Genomic DNA, 24,686 nt, shown 5'->3' with positions numbered 1-24,686 from the left:
TCGCGTCCATTTGCTACCGCCGCTGTTTTACATTTACAAACCGTTTGCACCAATTTTTCTATGGTTTTTTTTTTTTTTTTTTTTTTTGTTTGTGAAATTGTCTCATTTTATTGGTCTGTCATCGTCGAAACACACGATATATTATCCATAGTTGTTATCTGCTGCCTTAGAAGAAGACATCACTGCTGGAATGATTTTGGCATAATATATATTTCGCTCAATGTTTTATGTTACTACTACATCGTTCTAAGCGAGTTCTCAAGCTTCTATCTGAATGTAAAGAAGACTATTTCCTCAGACACCTTTAGCATACACGTACTACCCAGGGATTTGAGCTAGACATTATTAAGGCTAATAAAATTAACTAGTAGATAAAATTTATCGATGAAAACAGTAAGTTTCTCTTGTTCTATTTCCCTTTCTCTGGATCGGTCGTACAATTAACATTGAGATAATTTAGATTATTTGTAGAATTTGAAATTGATAGAATAATAATAATTCATGGCACACTTGAATCGACAGCGTAGAGCTAGTAGATGTTGAACATCGTCCCTTGCAGTGCTGTACGCTAAACCATTCATTGATTGCCACTCAAGTTGGCAGCATTTCGGGTTGCATTTGCCTTTCGTCTGATATAAAAGAATCAAACTCGAGCGAAAGATAAAATTGTGTAGATCTTGGTAACTAAGTGAAGTTTTGCTGACCTTGCACAAGTGTGCGTGTATCGGTTAACCAGGACACTTGCGGGACAGCATAAAGCTGCCACGACGACAGAACTTTTCAAAACACAATAAACGCCGAAACACGTGACAGTTCCTGTTAACTGTACCTTGCGTATGAGTGAACGATAAGAAAAAAATTGAGGCTCAAGCAGCGATTTCGAAGTTAGTTGGTACGATGGCCGAACATTGAATCCACTTGCTTGAACAACTTCTTAAATAATCCTAACTTAAACTTGTTATGGCGGGAAACCAGCCGCCTGAAACGTATTGCCAAAAGCACCACTATCGAGATCACTGAAAACTCGTCGTACTTTAGCCATTAGACAAAGGAACATAATCTAGTTTCGGCAACAGGACTAGTTCAATGTATTACTCACACGTATGAAAATATTTTTTAAATTAATTTTTCTCTACCAGTGTCGAACGAACGCGTTGATACAACAGAAAAGCATAAAAAGCCTTCTTTTGTCCTAGCTTTTTTTCTTATGCATTCTATGAAGGATAGCAGCTCAAATCATGTCAAATGGAGTTGGCTACGTTTCGTTTATAACGATTTGTTCACTCATTAGCCATCTGCATTCTGATTGAAAAGGTCCTTTCCTCAATGAACAAATTCCATTTTCTTTTTATGGACGGAAAATCGTAGAGCCGAAGATCGGCAATAAACGCTGTACGGCGAAGCGGCGATATAAATTAACGGTTAGAAGATTAGTGGGTAGGCACCTATTTATTTGTATACGACGAAATACAACTTTTGAAAGCGTCAAAAGGAATGCTTCATTATTTTACGTTAAAGTAACGTCATTTGCGACTTTCACCGAAATATTGCGTGTCTTAATGATTTCCGGGGTCAGTAGCGCCTAAGGATCAAATCTTTGCCGCTAGGATAAGGTAGTTTTCGTGTAGAGTCGCTAGTAGACTATTAGTCAGAATCGAGCAGGCTATCTTATTATTATTATTATGTCCACGACATGCCCACGTTACGTATTCAATGTCGTGGGGCATGCATTTCAAAGAGAACTAGTCCCGTCAATACGACATTTTTTTTTTAAATAAGTTTCTTTTATGTATCTGTGCTAGTTTATAAGCGTAAAGAAAAACATTAAGAACGATGGATAGCTTCATTAGCAATATGTTGTAACGTAATGTTCTTTGGAGCTGACTTTATTTACTATAGAAATGCTGTTCGATCTTGATTCCACACAACGAAGACGTGTGCGTTGGAAACAAACGCCTTAGCAACAGGAGACTGAAGTCACCAGGTGCGATACATAGAAATTCTATTACATCACATAGCTCTGGTGGTTTCTATTCTATCGAGTAATTAAACGTCATCGCAACCGCTAAGGGTCATAAACTAATGTGTGTATATATTGTTCGTTAGTCGATGTTGCCAAAACGTTAGATTTCATCCCTCGATAAATTCACTTCTGTATGCTCTTTGTATTTTTCTATACATGAATCGGGTACGATCATAACTGCGCCAAATGGAAAAGACTCATTGTCGAAAGGCATGATGATGACGATGATGGCGGGCGTCTTGACGATCATCATATGAAAACCCTTCTTCTTTGAAGGTTTACTATATGAGTGTGTGTATCGGTACCGTGATGTCACGTTGCCTTTGATGAAGTCCTCGCGCGATTAAACCCATATGACACAAGTTTCGCCAACACGGCAAGCGTAATCAATAGGCCTTTTACTGATAAAACCTATGACAACAACTGCGATATTTAACCGTGCTAAACAATTTACCACGTGCAGTATGACCGAGACACTGCTGGCGCATGCGTCCTGAAGCGCGCGACTTATTTGCCCGGTGGTGCGGCCGCGTTTCAATATAACATGTATATATATATATATATATATGCGTGCATTTTCACAAAGAGTCCCGCATTTTCCCCATAGTTTTGGACTCGGCGCACACGTCTTCAGCACATCTATTCCATTGCCAAGCCCGCCCGTGGATCATCCAGTTTCTGTGTCTGTAATTTGACGATTATGACTGTTACTAGCACTGCAAGATGGCGTATGTCACAATTCATGCGCAATAGCGCTCAAAGTACAGACTTGAGCTCTGCTTAAAGTTTCTTACTCTAGCTTTTGCTATATTTTTAAGTAGATCCTAGCTGCCAAACTCTGCGAAACGGGCCAAAAAGATTTTTTGCCGGTTAAACCAAACCTGTGAATCCAACAATGTAACAAATCATAATCCTACCCGTCTATACATTGAGTCCATTTGATAAAATTAATTGTAAAACACTTGATAGACGTTTGAGTTAGTCGTAAGTTCTAAGAGCCAGTGCCGTGCAGCGGTGTAGTGTGTGGAATAACTACATTTACGGCGAACAGCGTACTTTTCGCATAGACCTATCAAACACTAACCGGTAGTAATCATTTCTGGTACGAGCAATAACTGTACGTTATTCTGCTATTTAACGTTGGAGAGACTGTTCGACAAATATGTTTGTAACATGCTCTCAAACTAACGTTTGAGCCCGTTGGGCTTCCACGCCCGCCCAGTTTACCAACTTTCACCCAGCTCGTTTTTCTCTTTAGAATGCTCCAACTCATACACTCTGAGTGTTAATCGTCTGACATATCTATCAGCCGCCGCTTTAGCTCAAGAAAGCCTCTTTATCTAATATAGCTGGGGTAAACATGGTCTCCGTAAGCTACGGATCGCGCTAGCTAGCTAGCGCTGATGCGGCGATTCACTGTCTTCACTGACCAATGGGCACCCGCTGACTTCGTTGCGTTACTACGAATTCGCATGTAGAAGAGAAGGGGGTCGACACACGAAGTGGAAACTGTACAAACAGCTATCGTGTGCTGTGGCCTAATGCACTGAGGGACTGAATGCTGCCGACGCTGCGGTCTTCGTCGGATCCTTTGCCCGTCAGGGACAACGATGCCTCTGGTACGGTTGATCGCCGACTTCGACGGCACTAACAGAGCGGCCGATAGGCGGACGCGCAGACAGACGGAGCATCTTCCGCGCTAAGGGCTTGCTGCCTGCCGCTACCGTCAAACACCCGAAGCAAAACCCTCGTTCGAATTGGTGGCAGTGGCGTGCGATGGAAAGGAGGTAGCTGTAAGACATGCGAAGCCGGGCCCGGACTGTCAGTGTAGTGAAGTCCGGGGCCCGAGACGGTCGCCGGAATTTTGTGAAACGAACAGAAAAAAATAAGAAAAACACGAACAATTTCTATTTCTGCCGCAAATGCTAATACAATTATAAGTCGTTGCAGTTCTCCCTTTCTCTACGAGAAGTCGTATTGATGCACAAAACAGAAAAGCGAACATACTTCGTTGAAGCCTAAACATCTCGTTCAAAATAACCCCAACTTACGGCCCACAGACAGAAGGTAACGGTGAAGATCCAGAAGAAGCCGACGGAGACGTCAGACTAGCGAACTTGGAAGTGCTTCAAAAGGATAGTGAGTGTGTAGCACGACAGAAGTGTGGTGTAGTACGAGTCACGAGGAGGCGTGCAGAAGTCGAGAAGCAGTTCTGGACATTTTTCGGCCGCTCACATCGACAGGATGAGGGTGGCGTGCAGGCCAAAGGTACGTCTTACTAGTTTGCCTTTTTGGTCGCTTAAAAACAAAAAAGCAAATTTAATTATCGATTAAATCTCCGTCATTAGACTTCCATACATTTTATTAAGACGAAAGAATAAAGAAATCGAAAGATACCGTAACTGTAAGAAAGCGCACCGTTACTCAACCTTACGACACTTAAATTGGCGTGTCCGGTATTATGCTTTCCTTTGGCTCATTGAGTACGATGTACGTAGCTAATATGCTCTATACAAAAATATAAATTGAGAATAACATTTTATTACAGTACCGATAGACGTAACAAGCTCATGCGATAAATACCGCTTAGCTTAAAAAACCTGTCAAAGTGGAGCGCACTAACCAGAAACCAAGTAATCACCCAATGAACACGATGTCAGTTAAACTAAGACGTTTGGTAGCAGTATCAAGAAAGTGGTAGTAGTAATAATGCAAAGAATCAAGAATTGTTTATGGGAAAACAGCTCGAAGGCTCCGCTTATTTCTGCACGTGTATTTTTAAAATGGCAGAACAGAGAGCCTGGGAATTTTGCTGGTTATGTGTACACTCTACTGCAAGCCTTGTCAGATACACTAGTAGCGACATATAACCGTGTTTTTCTGGCAACTCTATTGCATAACATTTTGTCCTCGTCCGCCCACGAGTTCTACGTCACAGTTACTACGTTAGCCGCGCGACCTCAGTTGGCGTACGTTTGCATTCATTTAAGGCATTTGTATATATATTCAGTATATCCTTCGGTAGATTCTTAAACTTTGACGACGCAAAAAATTTGAGACAGTTCTCCTGTATATGCTGTCGGTTGCTGTAGAACTACGCTCGGTAATAGTCTATGTTCTCTTAATTAGTGTTTTAGATAAATCGGTAGACCAAGTTCGTTGCCAAGGGCATGGCTTCGACTACGGTCGAAACTCAAATTGATCTATGCTGCAATTTATTGTCACCTTGTTGCACACTTTATGCCATCGTACCGAAGCTACGTTTTCCTACACTATCTGTACCCTGTTGGCATTCATAGCTAGCTTAATTAACTTCAAGCTTAATTAAGCTTAAGCGACCTGGCTGTAAACAGAAAAATTACAGGGATCGTCGTTAGCTTTCGATAGGGTGGCTAACTTTCGATGGGTCCATTGTTTCAGAGGGGCAAATTCTCTTTGCTCCTGTCCTTTCTATTTAGCTTTTATGGGCGACATCGGAGCAAAGTACACTGAGAACCCTGAACTTCGTTGCGAGTGCTAACGGTTTACGCGATGATCGGCGTAAATGTCTTAGCAGTTAAAAAAGAAAGTGGAACTTGTTGTGAACTTATAAATAGAAACGTTTAAAAAATATGATGGACGAACGCATTTTTTCAGACCAACCTTAAAATGAAGATTACTGTTGGAAGTAGTATAGAAATTACTCTCTTTTGAAAATATGTAGAGTATAATTCTAGATAAATAAGTTCCAGCATATGCTGTGTTTTATAATAAGTTGCTGCACGAGTGCGCATGGACCGTAGTGCAAACGCCGAGTTGTAATACTAATAATGATCTTAGTAATCATCGTCAAGTATAAAGCATTAGTGACAATCTAGTCTTAGACAAAATGACCTTCTGATTTCCGGCGCCGATAGGCGCGTTATTGATGTTCCCGTAAGTCTGTGCTTATGGTTGTGCCACGGGATACTATTCCAGCACAAGCAAAAAGTATTGTCTCTGGTGGTGTCCGTATGCGAGAAAATGTCAAGTAGATACATGACCGCGGAGAGAGCATAGGACAGGTAAAAAAGCAGTGAAAAGGTTCTAGCATAGAAACGACAATCAGCCATATTGACTGCTGTTATTGTTAGAGTTGCTAAGAACACGATGTTCGTCTTCGTTCTAACTGAAGTATGTAACGCTGATTTTGACAATTTTTTCGATTTGCTGCTACTGTTAGATGGGGCAAATATCTGTATGTACATGCAAGCCAACTGTGTCCTGCGACCGGCATTTGCGTTGTTGTACACCGCAGCTGTTGCCGTCCAGCAAGGGGTCTAACGATCCTAGGCCAGCGACAAGGGTAGATAACTCAACCGTGCTCAAGTTATCTTACTTTATGCCTATGAGTATATTCTTATAAAGGTTGCTGATTGTAGTTTTGGTTATGGCAACGTTGACAAAATAGATCAGTAAATATTTTCCATTGGAATAAAGTAGCACAAATGAAACTATGCAATGGGGACACATAAGTAGAATCTACGACGAAATCGAGAAAATTACATCCACACTTCGCCAGGTAATGGTTCAGGGTGAACACTTTCATCTTTTGTATGAGAAAGTTCGTGTGCGAACTTCACGTCCACGGTATGTCCAGAACGTAATCGTGGTCAAATTTTTCATATTCAACTTCATTCATGATCTACTGCACTTTCTACATCGGGAAACACATCCATATCACTCGTGTATTTACTATAATACAACGCATGTCATGGATTTTAATAGCACTCTTAACAGAGGAGGAAGTTCATTGATAATGTAAAAAACAGTAATTTCTTAATATTAAACACCTAAATTTGTATAGTTGCGTCGGACCCAGTTCTGTCTGAGTTGTGCTAAATTGGTCGTCCGTAATCAATTCTGTTTCGAGCACTCAAAGGTCCCTGGTTGCAACGTTCCATAAAAATATTGCATAGAAAACTGGAGCCTCTCATATCAGACTAACTAGTAAGGATATTAGAGAAAACTGTAACCTAGGACACGTTCTATTGAATATTTACGTTGTATTTTTTACGACTATTTACTAATAACTATATACCGAAATATTAATCACAGGCCCTAAAAACATAAATATATTTTTTTTCTATTTACACAGGCGGCAATATTGGCGCCATGTGCGAAATTAGTTCTAGATATATAAGTATGATATCGAGCTTTAAGGCTGAACAACGATTTACGAAGGACAAAGCAGTAGGACTTTTTTTCCACATGTCACCTACGGAACCGTTGTCAGATATACTGACTTTAGTCAGAGGCAACAAAACGTTCGCGCAGTACTAATTCAGGAAGCAGACAAGCGGCCAAAGTGTTTCAGCTCAGCGTCAAATGTCGTCGCTCGCCTTAATGTTGATAGTAACAGGCATTAGTGCGTGTTCTATCGTGGTTACTACTGCTCGTGTCAAACAAGTCATTCTCGTATGTCTATGGGTGTGCGTGTTTCGGCGTACGAGTTCATAAGAGTTGGCGCTTCCCTCAATCTTCGTAGGGGTCTTCTCACCCCCTTGTCGGCTACTGTCGCAGCCGACGGAAGCAAATGTCGCGATGCCACTAGCGAGAAGTGATTGGCCGATCCACACATAACTGAGAAACGAACGCAGAAATATCAAACAAACTAAGCCACGACGAAATGAACGGAAAAAAATCCAGCCTACAATGGTGATGCTGCCTATAAAGTCAAATGTCGAGGACGAAAAAGGAAGGAATATTTGCAGATTCAGATGGCTGCCGTCTTCGTCGTCGCCGGATCAGTGTCGTTGCACGACACGCAAGACCGGCCGAAGAGGCTGTACATGCGGGTCGCAAATGTCATTCACGAACGAAACAAGTATTATCTTCTGTAAACGTTTACACGGCTAGAGCAAGCCGCTGCCGATATTCTTCCTTTTGACATCACAGCTACTGTGGGGTCAGCAGCAGAAGCAGCAGCAGCAGCTATTCTGATCGGCTAAAAGCGGCATCGACGCATTTATATACCGATTTGATTTTTAAGATATTCATGTTTGTAAGGTCTGAACCTCACTAGGCCACCGTCATGCTAATGGACAACTGTAAACGAAAAACGAATGTAGAAGGGCGCTGTTGTTACCTTTAGCCTAGACGTCTCCAGGACGTTGAAACGGATTGTCTGCAGCCGTGACAACAACGCTGTGAGAGCCTAGTAAATCGCTAGACCAAGCTTAAAGGAGCTGGCGATCAAAGCATGCCATCAACGATCTCTCGCAGATGGACCTGCCATACTTTCGATGTATTATACAAAACAACGAAATTAGTTTAAAGCTAATTATTTTACAGAATTGTCTAACTATTAATATAATCAAGTTAAAATCACACTACTGAATCAACTTTAACTATGTCAACCTCGTTGTGCTTATAAGTGCTCGACCAATATTGGTGGAAACATATCGCTGTAACTTACCCGAGACCCACATGTTTAGATACTCACAGGTTCAGGTCCCGTTTACTGAACAGTCCTTGCCCTAGTGGCATTACTACTGCGCCTAATAGGATGATCAAATTTAACAATAAGCTGCTAGAAATCAATATGCGAACAAATTAAAAGGTAAAGCTTGTAAAGTTGCCCCAGCTGTCTGCCACGTAACTTACGACTTACACGATCGACTTGAAATGATTCAAACTAAAAATATTGTATTGAACGCGCTTGCCTCGCTCCAATTTTTAAATCTTCGCCACATACTTCTTTGTCTTCAAAACGTAACGTTGTTTCTTATACGGGCACGTTGCGCCTGTTAATTCATATATCCTTACTATCTCCAATCGTCCATTATTCAACTAAACCTATGAGATTGTTTGATTATCGTCTTTTGTAGTAGACAAACAATCTTCTTGGTCCTTGTGAACGAAAATCTAGGAGGAAACCCTGCCTGATAAGAAATAACTCTATAAATATAACATTTTTGCCAAAAGTTATTACTAAAAATTTCGCCTCCGTACAGATCGTATTGCTTGCCCATTCTTTAGGCAATGTTAATCGCGTTTTATGCTGTATCCTGCCGAATTTAACGTGCGTGTTCGAGGAATAGAAAAATATTTATTCCAATTAGAATGCAATGAGTAATAGCCATGTAAAGAGAAAGTTATGCTGCTTGCGTCGTCTTATCAACGGTGTACTTCAGCTATTTCAGTCGACAAGAAAGCACAAAAATGAAAAAAGGGAAGGTTCACTTCGGCGATTTGGGCGGCACACTCCCTATCTCCGCTGGGGGTGTCAGACGTTCACAGACAGATTATCTTACGGCCTCGCCACTGTGGACACGTTATCCAAAATCCGAGTGAGTGTCTAGATAGCAAGACCAGATGGGCGTCATTGCCTCTTCAACATTGTTGGCTTATCGGACTGATTTCGGCAATGTAAACAGCTGGGTAGATTGATAAGTCACGAACTGGATTACCTTCCGAGGCGTTAGCAATTCAAACTATCTTTCCGCGATTGCTTACTGTAAAAATTATTTCTGTTTTATATCTGATGGCGCGCGTATGTGCGTCTGAATCTGATAGCCAAGTAGACTTATTCAGAACTACTTTTTTTCTGTCAAAATGTGAATTAGACACAGGAGCAAAAGTGTTGCTAAGAATGAAACAATCGTCAGATGTCATGCTTCATGATATTAGTAATATCATGCATGGCCGGAAAAAAACGTCTGCATTGGCGGGCTAACCAGCTAGTTGTTGCAACAGATCCACTTTTCCTTGCGGATATATTTAGTACTATACTAATTAAACAATTAACGTTTACATGTCTATAACCCAAGTCATCTTCCAGCTGTTTTGCGTATCACCGCCGCCCAGTATAACGCATTCGGTCGGAAAAAGCTTTCTCGAATCATCTTGAAACTTTTCGCAAAATGTTTTTCGAAGTGTTGCCTGCGTCCTCGTATACACACGTAAGTTGTCGTATACGGAACCTTCCTTTAACATCAAAACATTTGATTTCAAGAAAGTACTATACGTATATTCATTGTCGACGGCCTGCTCGATGTGGAACAATTGCATAATTTGATAATACTAAATGCCGGTGTTTGACTTCATGTGAAACGTGCATTGTACGTGGGAAACAGGACGGGTTATGTTCTACTTTACGAAATGGAACTCGGTTGAATTATTGTGGAGAAAATCAAAGCTTTCAGAGCGTTCAGCCATATAACAACATAACCTTTTATCGTTTAATTGACCCTTACGTTACCAAATTATAGATCGTTACCGTTAAAAGTTTAATATGGTCATCAACGCGGAATTAGAAATATCCCCTAGCATGTCTCTTCTCGGTACTAACGCCTATCCCCCGCGTTGTTGACTTTAGCTCTGAGCCATACAACCAGTCAACGATTATCATTGAGTAACAGCATTTAATGTCGTCGTTTTTGTCGTCATCGAAATGCCGGGTTTATTTTCGCTATCGACGTTCGCCGGCAGTTTCCACTAACTTATAATTAAATATACCACTTCCCCATCACCATATTTCAACTTTCGTCCTCTTTTACTTTTATCCCCCCAGCCATGCAGTCGCCGTCGCTCTGCGTATCTCTTGTCTGAGTCTAGCTAGCCTTTAGTTTCTTCGAGCGTTAATTCCCCCCTCCCCTTCCCCTTCCCCTTCCCCTCCCTCCGCCTGATTGAGGGGCTGGCAAAACTCCGATAATTCGTCGTGCAGCCGATACGCTGTCGCAAGTGGCAACGCGATATAATCAGTTGAGTCTGAGCGGTGATGCTGCTGCCATTGCTACTTGTCGGGTACCTGATCCGTCCGCCGGCTGTCTGAACAAACGATTGGTCCAACCGAGTCAGTCAGTCAGTCGTGATTTGCCACGTTGCTGCTGCTGACGCTGACGCTGACGCTGACGTGCTACTTCGCGCGTTCTCGTCGATTTCACTTTTTAGTGCGCTTCCTGCTGATCGTGGGCTAGACGAAGAAGCGGTTGATCAGTGAACATCGCTTCACGCAGTGGGGGAGACTGATTGCCTTTTCCCTGGCTTTCCTTCGTATCGTCGTCTTTCTATGCACGCATATACACAGACTAAAAATGACGATCCCCACTCTTTCCCTAGAAGAGCTCGAAAAAGCTATCACCAGATAATGGGCCTCTTACTTTTTTTAATACATATGGATATATATATATATCTCTCGTGGTTAAACTTGTCATGATGGCTATGATGATTTGTGGGGCGGCGGATAAACAACAGGAAGAGCAGGGCGGTTGGAAATTACGCACATACTAGAGGAAATCCGGGCAGCGAAGCAACAACAAACAAATATGGTGCTGCTACTGACCTTTCCTCCGTTTCATTGCGCCCTGAAGTAGTCGTGGTTTAGCGGATGGTCCCGTAGTTCATGCAGACTTCACCGCGCTGCAAAGGCATGTTTACTGGTGCTGGTTCATCCTGACGCCCGAGTGCCCGGCATCAACGCTGTCTGTATATGCTGATCAGCCAGTCAATACTTCCTAGGTTCGCGCGCCATGTCGCAACAGCCTGCTAACAACTGTAGTTTGTACCGTGTCCATGGTAGAGGCAAGCAGTTCGACCATACTTCTGATAGCACAATCACTACTATTATATTTTCCATGAAGAGAAAGTAGACGAAGTGGAGCTGGGCAGCGTGGATAAACCTGTAGAGTCAAGTTAGCACGCTTCTGTTGTTGTTACTGATGTTGCCGTTTCGGCATTAGCTGCAGTGGTTGGTTATGGTGATGTTTCAGATGCCCAACGTCATAGCGGCTAGTTGAGCTGTCAAAGAAAACCGTTTTAAAGAATTGCTTTGGCAGGCGTCAGATGATAGGGAAGCGACGAAATCCCGAGAAATCAACAAGCAGCCAAGCATCGTAGCCGGCATCGCTGCCCGCTCCGACGCGCGCGTCGGTGCCGCTTTGTTTTCCTCGTCTTGTGTGATGGCTGTATAAGATAGCTGGTAGTTGAAAACGGTGCACTTACTACTGTCGCCGTTTTCCCCACCGTTCAACGTCAATGCGACAGAATGCGATGCAATATCCCAATGCGCAATTCAATGCCAGTGAAGGAAACGAGAAAGGCTCAAGTGGTCATCTGTCGATCGTTGCAGTGGCCCCAGGAACTCGCGCTAGCTCAGGCGACGACAGTGCTGGCGTCAGCAACAATAGCCGCAGCGCCCAAAATGACGTGGATCATTCTTCGTACGCGTCAGTTCGAACCGGGCTCGACCGAGGGCCTGCAAGGGGAGCAAGGCTGCATGGGAAAGAGCAACTTTAGGCGGAAGAACTATGCTTGTTATAGCTGTTATTGCTGATATTTGTCTACGATACACTTGTAATGGCCATCGATATCACTAATACCCTCACCATTATGATCATCATCAGAAGCAGCGTCGTAATCACCACCGTCATTATCGGCATCGACGTGGTCATGATTAGCATCTTGTTGGTTACTTCGACCGCTACTAACGGCAGTGACTTGGAGATGCGGCTAGCAGATGTGTACACAACGGCACAAAACGGTCACACCTAGTAGAAGACGACATGATTACTATTAGGAATAGCATTGAGTTAAAAGGTACATCGGTACACCTGCTTCTTTCTGCGGGCGTTGTTCGCTACTGGCAGGACAGTTACCGTTGGTTTAAGCTGGCGCCACTTCCCTCAATCGTATTAAATTATTATTATTATTAAATATACTTTGCATAATATTAACGTGAATGTACAGCAAAAGCCTTCGAGCTGTTCGTCGTACGATAGTCAAAAGCAGGCTATTGTATCGAGGATTTGTCGCTTGTTGTTGACCGTTATATGTTCTTGATTATTGTAGACGCTGTCTGTCGACCAATTGATTTATTGCCGTTGTTATTAAAGGCCTGGTGATTGTGATCAGAGAGATCATACAGACCGATTGCCGTTCGTATGAGGTTTGCCATCGAAGAAGGACCAACGCCACAGAATGATGATTAGCGAGAAGTCCACGGTTTGATACTTTTTGACATACTTTGATACTGAAACACAAAGCTATCGTAAAAATCGTCTGGACGTTATTCAAAATTCAATTATAGCAACACATGTGGACAATATGGTTCAATTTCCAATGGGATACTTGGTTCGAGTTTTCGAGCATAGTTCACATCTAATGCCTATAAATAAAGGATAAAAATGCAATTTTAATAGAACTTTTCTGTTCTATAAACTTCTTTGTGCTTTGTTTACATTTTTAAATACGCATTATAACGCGCATAACGACATCATATATACGCATGTGCCTACGATATAATGCAGGTCGAATTAGCTTAGGAAAATTGTTGCAAATCTAACGAATTTAAAAGAGCATCTCAATTTAAGTCATCGCAAACCCAAAACCATTTCATCTGGCCTTTATAATAAATCAGAATAGTCGTGCTCGTATAGGAACGTTCTTTTTTATAGGAAAATATCTGCGTTCCTCTGTATGTATGATGACTACGAACTATAGAGATCTAACTTTGTCGTAGATGACGAAAGGGCTTTTATTATAAGGGAGACGGCCGAGCACCACCGAACTACTACCATCGAGCTCTAACTAGGCCCGCGTTTAGAAGTTAGCATAGTATTTAAGGCATCTGCCGCCCGGGCAATGACAGGTGTAATCTTAACAACATGATAATAGTGAGTGAAGCCTGGTCGGAATCCAACTCAGCAACCAGATCCTGTCCCCACGAAGACGATACGGAGGGCCCAGTTCCGCCAGCCTTCACTAGCAAATGCAGTATCAGCAGCACTAGCCGTTATGCCAGTCTCTGGCATAACGGCTAGTGCCAGCAACATGGCCAGTGTTGCGGCCCCTCTGAGGCGCAAGAATTTAACCATTAGGTCGTTAAAAAAACACAACACATACGTTCAAGAACACACACATATTAACCTAACCAGAGACGTAGAAAAAGGTAAATACAACAGCGTTGGTTAGCAGTGAAACACCTACTGCCTTGCCTACTGGAAGGTTTCGTTTAAGGAAGGCTAACTACAAATTTCACTACAACTCGTACGGATGCAGATGTTGCTGCCGGTAACTTGTGCGGCTGGAAGTCAACACACGGTTATCGTTTCTATTGCTTTGCTCCTCTATTGCACGCAGCTGCAGGCGACGTAAGAATCATCATTAACACCGAACTGGCAGTAACAGCTGTTTTGCAATGGAGGCATCAGAAGTCGTCAGCAAAATCAGCATCATCATTAGAATCGAATCGGTCACAGAGCATTATTCCTCTTCCTCGCCCACGCGTTTTTCCCCTCTCTCGTTTCATCTTTTCCTTCCCCTATCCTGCTGTCTCTGTCTACTTGTGGTGAGTGGCCTTGCTTGCCTCTATTCCTCTAGATCTGTCCAGTGCTCTACTTTTGTTACTGTGGGCATCCACTCATGATTTTGTTTGTTCGTGTCATCTGCGCTTAGATTTCGCGCCGGCTTTCGTTGCTGCTTCTGTCGCCAATGCACAGCGGCGGTGGACCATGGTCTGGCCGCCGTTCGCTGTACATTGCCCAGATAACTGCCCATGGATCGGCAAAGCGGTCTAGCCCAAGAGGCGTTGGCGGGTGCAACAAGAAAACGCGACAAGCAGTAGCGGTGAGCGCGAACGTCAGGCACAACAAGCGTAGCAAGGTAACATGATGCATCTCTGGGGGGAAAGAAAGTATGGAAACGGCTCCTCTTCCCCCAGTTTTTTCCTCTCTCCCTCTTCTGTCAGTATGTTGTCGCAATCGTCCCGGTAGCGGTACTCGCACTCGTTATATCGCTGTAGCGGTAACGGCCATCAACATGGTGCGTGGCGTGATGCTCGCGAAAACCCCTTCGAAGGGGAAAAGCAACGGCATCGTTCGTACACTCCCCGATCGGCGTTCGTGCATTGGGATTTATCGGTCATTTCATCTGGCTTATTGCTATTATTTCATTCTATCGTTGGCTTAAGCAAATATTACTGGTAAGCGTTGATCGTACACTGAGCGAGCAATGGTCGAGATGAGTGCCGCGGCGATAGGGGCAATGCAAGTGAGCGTCAAGTCGTTTGTCGTCCTAGATTCTACAAATGCAACGCCCTACCAAGCAGTTTTGTCCGAATGGTATTATTAGGAACAGGATAATCACAGTAAGTAGGTATACCCTATTGCGTCCACATTTGGTGGACTGAAAAAAAGGCATGTATATAAACGGCATGAGGCATCAGAAACATCAAAGCTCTCGTGTGAGATAAATAAGCACAAAGAAATACTGTTTACGCTTGTAGATTGGATAGCGAGGTTTGCTAATTCGTTGAGTAGTGTTGATTAAAAAGTGCATGCACAGAAAACAAATGATTGGCTAAGCAAAAGTATTCATAGAAAGATTTGCAATTTTAATCGTATCAATTACCTTAACTCTCTGCTGCCGTTAACTAGCTGACTTTTACTTCTGAAAAAGTATACTTTTTATCACTAGTTTGTTACGATTGTTATCCCACAGGTTCATATGCTAAGTACAGCCCAGTTTAAGGGATGATTCATCTTTAACAGGCCTTAAATTACCTGTCCAAAATGGAAAAAAAAATCGAAGTTCCCGCTAGCGTTATTTCGGTATTTTCAATCAGCCACTTAGCACGTGAATTGACCTACCTAGTCCTCGTTTCTTTGATCATATACCATATTGTCATATGATGAATAAGCTAAGCGTAAAGTTCCTATAGAATATACTAAGTCTGCGTTCAGCTGGTTGACTTATTTAAGAGAGGCTAAAGAATGTCACCGTATCACTCATACTCAGTAGTCAGCAGGTGAAACTGTCAAAGCTGGTGGTACCTACTACGCGTACGACATCCGCGTTTGTTACGCTAGGCTGTTACTCCTCGTATATGTTCAAGTGCATGGTCCATAAGCCGATGTCTGTCTATACTGGGCAGGCCACTGGGAGGGCCCCGATGGGACAAGATACATTTTCGTCCCGAAGTCTGATCCAGCGCGGAAGAAAGCTATGAATGGTGGGTGAAAGCTGTATGCATTATCGCGAAACTCATGTACCCAGACAAAACAAATAGAACAGTAATCGCCTCGGGCGTTTCCACATAGCTGCTACATACTACTACATTTTAGCAAGCAAACTGACTCAGACGGAGTACGAAATGAACAGGAGTTGTTATTATTGTTGTTTTTCCGTCAGCTTCTTCGATGTCTACCTTCACTGTAGACTTCATTTTAACATTCACGTTTTGGGAGGATAGACTTTTGGCAGCCGGAACGCGTTTTGCTATTCTTGGCTCTATTACCCAACAGCAACATTGGCGCAGATAAAATAACACTACTAACAGGGAAATCAATGTCAACTTGTGAGCCACTCAGTGAAATATATATATATATATATATAGTAATGCGTTCTGAGCTGTTGCTTCTGTTGGGTTCGCTTGCGAAAATCGGTACTAGCCCTCTTTTATCAAAGCAGCTTTACGGACAATTACGAGATAGTTACGTTGATGGTAATTCTGCGCGATTATTTTGTTTATTATGAATCTATAATGCAAAAACGACAGAAAGAGCGCTGCATCAACAATGCTGTGTGCAAGGCGGAAAAATGAACGCCCATATATTGTTTAGTAATAGATATTGTTGCACCCGTTCCCTGATAATGTTCGTCATGATCGGCACTGATCTATAACGATACATTGTGTAGGGATGATAAATACGGTGCCTTCTTTCATGTCGTGAAGGTGTGCGTTAGCAATTGAGCTAATTTTCTATAAGCGGAAAGTCATCAGGCATTAAATGAAGTCGCAGAAGAAACAGCAGTGTGCGCTCCGCAGTATCTAGTACTAAAAAAACAAGATAAGAAAGACGTGATAAACAACATAGTAATAGCAGTGGCATAATCGGAGTGCGTTCCAGCCCATTTTCCACAGAAAAACAAAAAAAAATAGAAGAAAAAACTTGTTTCTAACAATAATTTATAACATGTGCTTTGCAGCGCCGCTGGGCCACATATCACAATATGTAAATGTTACAAATGGTTTATGGTGCAGATCCGCGTATACGTCTACCTAAGAGAGCGGATAATTAAATTACGGTCTTAATTTTGTTCTTCGAAGAGCGGTTGTGACAAAAGTTTGCATAGAACATCGCTTGTCTATGCAAAATTTGTTCGGCTTCTTTTTTTCCTAAAATAAGCTTTTCCGCCTTTTTTTTATGCGGACTAGAAACACAGTGCATAGATGATTTTCTTGGGCCCATTGTGTTGCTAATGTGCCAGCGATTTTAATTATTATATTAGATAATATCCACAAGAGGATTTATTTTTCACTAGCGTTTTGACATTGACATGTCACAAAATCCTAAAACCTACACATGGTAGATAAAAACTGCGTTTTTAATAACGCAATTTATATAGATCAGGTAACATTGTAAGTAATGCGGCCCTGTAGTGGGTTGAGACCCAGCAAAAGTTATATGGTATCAAGAGCAGGAATATATACGCACCAACAAGACGCATTCCACATCGTAAATAGTCGAATTCGCTCTGTGCACTGATCTGTGATCTGATGTCAGACGTCTAGTGACGAGTTTATTGCCCATTGTGAGCTCCCTATGGCACGAGCTTTGGCCTTTACGAGCCATTTTCCATCCTATAGCACATTTACTTCTCAATTGGAAATGATTTGCTATTAGGAACTGATGACACTTTTATGCCCCTTTGTTATCTAAAACAGGTTCTAGCGCGCTCGAGAACATTCGAAAGCCGACATTGGGGAGAAACCTACAGTTACCAGGCAAAAGCTGAAGCGCTCAAACACAACAGTGCAGAACAAAGTGACAGTTCCGATCAATTTGTCCCAGGCTTTTTGACTGAAATGCCCCTTTTAGTAGTGGCGACTATATTCGAAACACAATATACTATTTTAATAGAACCTCAAAGCTGGCAACTTTCTCGTTCTGAAAGCATTTAGCATAGAGCCCCTCTTATACGTGTCACTTACGGTTGTTCAAAAATAGCACAGATACGCTTCGTCTCAGCGGTTTTTTTAGGAGGCTTATTTTGCTGGCCCAATACTTCTAACCCATTCTAAATGTCAGGATTAGGGCCACTCAAAAACGCATCGGCTTACTCTACATATCTGTTTGGCGTGCTTCACTCGCTCGTTCGTTATTGCAGAGAGCCAACACGTTATTATCGTACGAAATCAATGTGTGCTGACAATTATGATATACTAGCTTACTAACATCGAGTACGCCTTTTCTGTGGTTGACTGAGACACTCTCTCTAATCGTATTGTCTTGGGCTTACGAACGCTTCAGTAGATGTAACAGAACGCTTCCGATCATCACTTCAGCTCACGAGGTAACGGTATTTCAATTTTATTTACAATTTATTTGATGCATGTTTTCATACTATTTCTGATCATGAGAAGTGTTAAGGCTAGTGTAGATGATATATATATATATATATATATATATATACATATATATGCATATTGCAGATTATACTAAGACGAACAGACAACTTAACATTTAACATTAAACTTCGACACTTATTTTTACTTATTTAATCGACGGTGATAAAGTGGGAGCCGTTCCGCTCCTCTCTGCGCTACTGAACAAGAGCAGTGTTTTTGAGTAATATAATATAATAATAATAACTGCGAACGATCAAATGAGAAATACTCATATAAATAGACGACTTTTGTTTTTTCTATTTTTCTGGCGAACATTGACACGATAGGTGATTAAACATCTGACGATTTTGTGCCACGTGAACGGTAACTAGACAAGGCACAACGACGACTGAAATTGAATTGTGGGTGCAGCTGGCAGATACATGGTTATTTAGGTGTCCTTATGGAAAGTATAGCGTCAAATCTATTCATGATATTATATATATATATTTTTTTTTTTTACTGATATTAGACACGCTAAAGAAAGCTATGCAGCAAAAACGCTCTTATTACCGATCTGTGTAGCCCATTTTAGCAAATTGATTATCGTCGCTTAAAGACAGGTTCTAGATTGCGTTTCCGGCCCGGCATTTTCGTCAAATTTGCATCGGCACGCTAGCTGCCAGTACCAATTTGGGTCCCTGGCTAAGATCAAGTCTCCGCAAAGCTTTTTGCCAATCGATCGATCAGTTTAATAAGAGCTCAATGATATATAGCCCTATATCATTTTCTTGGTAGCAGGTAGCTTGTTGCAGAACTTTGTTGCAGCTCAACGAAACGCCATCTGAATAAAAGCAATCCAAAGACTGGAATACCCAGCCGTTGTCTTCGATCTAGCTTGGAGAAATGCGTAATTAGACACATTTGCAATAGTCATAGTTTACTCTGCTTTTTTGCATATTCCTTTTCATAGTCATAAAATTGTACGCGTCTTCTATCTTCTAAATACTGTGACGGCATTTTTGCCATTACCCGAACCTCTGGACATGTTCACTGTTTTGAGTGGCCCCTGCCATTGATTGCCAACGTCCGTGCGACGGATACGCAGACAACATACAAGACAGGTACGATTAAGCACAAAACAAATGTAAGTACTCTAAATATTACAGCCCAAAGACCTACTCCTTTTCTATAATAGTACTCTTATAATGCGAGTGTTTTTGTCTGCTTTTTTTCTGAGCTTTGGTGTACTTTGGTCTGGATATTTCCTGGATAACAAAAGCCAATTCAGCACAGTCGTTGACAGAACGTTGCTAAAGTGTAGGAGGAGGCGCGACAACAATAAATGCAACAAAAGTGTTGTTACGCAGAAATCAACTGACTCACTTTCTGGCTCGATAGGGTGAACGGGTTCGCTGTGGCAATATAACAAAGAAGAGATGCAGGGCACAAAATACCTATATCCAGATAAATTCAAATTAGATTGAAGCGAAAGTAACATTGCGGGAAATTTGCAATGACACACTATAGAGGAAAATGGAAGTGTCCCTTGTAGACATCCCTATTATTGTTACAAGGTGAGGGCACTTGAACAAAATATACAACAATTACGAGAAAAAAGGAAAACGAACAAAATATAAAAGAAGAAAAAAAAAACAAGCGGAACTTTGACCCGAAAACTTCGGCAGCCCAGCTAGCTTGTTCTCCCTACGCACCGCCTTTTGTCGTTCCGTTGTTCACTCTAGCTACATCTCATCACTAAATCTATTGGAAGCATCTACGGGCCATTTGTGCTTGTTGGTCATCGGTGCGAAACTTTTTATGTCTAGCAGATTCTGATGAATTCACTCATTGTTATAGTAAATGACAAAGGATTCAATAAACCGATGATGGTTCAGCATACGATGACTAAATAAGTAAGCCGATTTGAAAACAAGTAAATCTAACATTGCCGCGAAGCGTCGCTTCAGCGGAGGACTCTTGCTAACACGTAACGAAGTGTGTTTACGCCCCTCTTCAAACCTTGGCCGTCACGCGTTTTCAACTTAAATAAGCAAATACGTTACCATTGCACAATCACGGAGACATTTCAAATTGAAGATCGACTATCCGTACGGAAATCGAAATTTGGATTTAAACAAGCCGTCTGCATTTTCAGTTAGTGCACTCTTCAAACTGAAAGTTTTCTTACATTTATATGCTGGTAAGCTTCTGTGTTACTTTCGTTGCTTGCAAGTTCTCAAAGCAGAAGAAAGGTGCGAGAAATAAAATCAAACGCTTTTCCACTGCTAAAACTTGCACACTCGCTCTTCGCAATATTCCCTTGTCTCAAATAGCGCCTTAGGCAAAAACAGACCCAAGCAAATGTCACCCGTCGTCGTTACCGTTAATTTTTTTGCCCATTTGTACTTCCTCTCTTTGTTTTCCAACGTGCCGTTTTTCGGCCACTCGTCCGATTAAAATTTTCGTCTTTTTTCGTCGCCGGATCACTGAGTCAGTGGTCCGCAGTCAGTTGACGACATGAGCAGCTTTAGTCGACGGCCGCAATGAATCGACATAGGGATATTTCTTTTTCCTCACGGTGAAGATTATTTTAGTACTTTGTCGTTAATCGCGACCTGCTTCATCGTTTACCTTATTCCGCTCACTAGCATCACGCAGCTTAAAAGCGATGGGAAAATCCACTAACGATAAGACCCTCTCGCTTCCTTTCTCCCGCTTTTTGAGTTGGTCCGTGCACGGACCACTACCACAGTCGCTATCAAGACAGTCTCCGCCAAATCAGCGTATCTTACCTGACGAGATAATAGGGGAAGCAAGGGGAAAGGTCAAGGTTGTGCGGGAGGGGGTCGAAAATACTGCGCTTTTCGGTTACAGCAGTGCTAATAGCTTTACTTAAACAAGCAACATTAATTTAACCTAACAGTAACTTAATCAGCGGGTCAGCCAACCAGTCAGCGAAGCGCAGTATGTAGGGGTGAGCTGGCCGCGTATGACTCGTGTTCCCATGCTCGTCGGTCAGACCGAATCGGATTTGTTTGTCTGGTCTGTCTGTATAAACAATGGCGACCCTTAGCCAGAAAATCGCTATAGTGTGTTTCAGTGATTGTCACATGCTTTACACAGGGTGATTGGAAGATAACACAATCAAAGCTTTGCAGTTATGGTGTGAACTTTTTGTATCATATTAGTTCTCCCTATTTTCGTGTAACAATGTTTACATAATGGTGTGCATTATAAACAACAAAAAATCATCTAGATTTTTTTTATTTGAATAAAGGGTTGATAACTTTGCTCAAAAATCAAACCAGCACCTTATCATTTTAAGCGAACTTCAAAGTCCCTGAAGTCAGTTGAATGGTTTCTCCGTTCTGTAGCGTATAGTTTTTTTTGTAGTGTATAGGTTTTTATTACATGTAAATTTATTTCACAAAAAGAGGGGCAATAAAGTAATACGATTAGTGAAATAATGTGTCGATGGCCAGAAACAAAAACAAATAGGGAGAATAAGAACAAACATTTTGAACTGACGCTGCATTTCGAAAGCTGAGGATAGGCTTGCTTGGAGACTACTTCCATTTTTTTTTCTCTTAATTAGAATTCCAATAACTGGAAAAAGACAAGAGTATTTTCCAGTACAAAAGAGCTCATAGAATGACTAATTAAAACTGGATATTACATACGTGTATGGGAAGATTAGTAAAAATGTAACCTCGACATATTTGAGTCATAAATTATTAATTAATATTAATGAATGAATGAATTTGTTGAAGAGTATAAATTATGGTAACTACAGACTGGCAGGCACTTCTTTACGATTATGCTTATTACTAGCAGTTAAACGCGACAAGACCAAATAGAAATACCGATGTCGTACTAGACAGAACGCATTTGGTTGATAACCGCTTAATGGCTACATATCTACATATATGACTATAAGTTTCTGACGAAAGGCCTTTCAGTTTTCGCCCGCGGTACATTGAGTGTTTCGTTTGTTCGTTCGTTCAATAGAATCTGCTTTTAGTCGTACTTTTTAGTTACCTGTAAGGCACGCAGATCCCTTACGTAACTGTTCTTCTGGTGAGACTTCGCTGCCCAGTGCCCCCGCAGTAGCTTCATATAACCCATCCTATGGATGTTCACCAAGACCATTTCTGGTCACTGTGAATGCGATCGTTGTTAGTGGTATTGTTACTCGATCTGCGGCTACGGCTGCAGACGCGTCTCCAAACAACCCGGGTAGGAGCCCCCGGTGAGGAAAACGACGAATCAGCGAACAAATAGGCACTGACTACGCCGCCAGCAGCCGCATCGGTAAAGAAAAGACGTATTTTTGTTGTGAGTAGCAAAAAACGCACGAAAGAAGAGACAAGATGGAAATGGGTCAGTGAACCCAACTTCTAAACATATCTGTACCCAGCAGTGGCTATTGCTCATCGATAAGTTGGTTTGCTATGGTAATGCAGAATACCGCGGCTAAAAAGGAGAGTCTCAAAACTCATTGCCTTCGTCACTGGCATCGGACTCGGTTCTTTATTTTGTTGCTGTTGGCAGATGTGATCAGCCGCAGTTAGTGCGTCGCCTTACGCTGTACGAAATCCGTTATCGTAGCTTAATCGACTCCGTGCACTGTACCCCATACTTAACATACGTTCCCCTTTAAAAAAAAACTGCTCTACCTCTATTTAGCGGTCTCGATCTTCCTGCTTCAACAATCTTCCTTTCTTTCTGTTTCAGGTAACTTAACCAAATATATACCATAGTAAATGCACGCGCATAAGTGACTGACAGCCGTCGAACCTGGTAGAGCAGCTGCTGCTGATAAACGTGACGATGATATGAAAATATGACCGATAATTGAATCATTGAAATAAATCATTTTTGCTCGGAACAGCTATAGGAGTCACTCTGTCTCATTGAAAAGGAGGCTCTTCGCCATACGAAAGCTAAAAAATGAACAAATAGTGACCGTAATCAAGGTTATTTCCGCTCCTGATTACTATACCATACAGCTTAAGAGCTTGCTGACCTTTGGAAATTGTGTGACTTACAAAAAAAAAAAAAAAAAAAATAGAATATATTATTGTCGTCGCACAATGAACATTTTCGCTAGGGTTTACGAGAAGATACACAATCAACATGTTTATACCAAGATCCAAAAAGGAAATCAGTACAGTTTGGGAAAATTGCATTTTATTTGTATCTGTTTCACAGAAGACGTAGAGACGCGGTAGTGTGTTTTTGCGGGAAGCCTGCGTCCGTTCCAACAAAGAAAGAATTAACTTTAAGTGAGAATTCTGGTTGACACAATTACGTGCCTGTGAAATTTGAAATTAAGGGCGCCAGTGCAACATTGATCCATTAACATACTTACGACATTTAGGTTTAAGTTTATGTTTAACTGTGTAAGTTGTTTTACACAGGAGTTAGGCCTGAGATAGATTGGAGGAACAAATGTTACTTATTTGCTGAGCAAAACGTTTGTTCCCACACCCTAAGGTCAATCATGTTATAGCTGGGGAAACACCTAAAATTAGTTTCAGTCCAACGGGAATTTCCTCAAACTTCACAGGAGCTGAATGTCACTACCGATACAGAATGGAAAGTTCACATGTACTCTAATTAGGTAAACGGTAAATTCGCGTTATTGCCAAAATATGAACCTTTTACATAACAGGGCTGTGTTTGATTATCAACTCTTTATTGTACCTTATTTTACATCCTTTAAGGCAGCTTGACAAACACTTACCACTGCAGGCATCAGGGCACTTAAAAAGGACATTCGATCTGTGTCGATGAAAGAGGTTATCATATCATAGACTGCGTCGTCAATTTTTTCAAACAGTAACACGTTTCTCAGAAGCAGGTTATTCAGTAAACAGGCAGCAGGTGCATATATAGACAGACCAACGCGGCGAACGAACACGGGGTAACGTATGGGGGCGGTAATGGCAGAAGCGAAATAACGACGGAAAGCAAAATGCTCTTAGATTCAAAAAACATCTGTGACTAAACGAAATTCAATTAACGAATGTCCGTCATGTCTTCTTTGGAAGTATCTCGGCTGCGCCTAGTACTGCTGCACAATACAAAAGAGCTACTGGGTGAGATATTGCTACATTGTGGGAATACTATTGAATGTAGCTAGTATCCTTGCGATCGGTGCGTATTTCTTGATAACTATGGCCAAATATACGATAAATAATACAAAATTATTAAATTGCTATTTGATAGACAGTGATTCGGCCGTATTAGTGGGTCAGGTAATTTGCATGTGGCATTTAAGGAAACTACGCCAAAGGAAAAAATCTAATT

General features: G+C 41.8%; 1 protein-coding gene and 1 long non-coding RNA gene across 2 annotated transcripts in view; both read left to right on the top strand.

The window, feature by feature from the left end:
- Positions 1 to 3,482: 3,482 nt before the first annotated feature.
- Positions 3,483 to 24,686, top strand: part of LOC111271248 (uncharacterized) — a 29,261-nt gene continuing 8,057 nt past the window's right edge. Inside the window, exon 1 of the mRNA XM_022851926.2 lies at positions 3,483 to 4,291. Coding sequence (XP_022707661.1) covers positions 4,268 to 4,291 — 24 coding nt within the window. The 5' untranslated portion in view covers positions 3,483 to 4,267. The remainder of the gene's footprint in view (positions 4,292 to 24,686) is intronic.
- On the top strand, positions 17,987 to 24,525 carry LOC147752019 (uncharacterized). Its single transcript, XR_015315247.1, has 3 exons — positions 17,987 to 18,337; positions 18,719 to 19,495; positions 23,109 to 24,525. It is a non-coding gene; the product is annotated as an uncharacterized LOC147752019 (long non-coding RNA).

Source organism: Varroa jacobsoni, unplaced genomic scaffold (assembly GCF_002532875.2).
Source record: "Varroa jacobsoni isolate VJ856 unplaced genomic scaffold, vjacob_1.0 contig00447, whole genome shotgun sequence".
NCBI lineage: Eukaryota > Metazoa > Arthropoda > Arachnida > Mesostigmata > Varroidae > Varroa > Varroa jacobsoni.
This window is presented reverse-complemented; position numbering and strand designations above follow the sequence as displayed.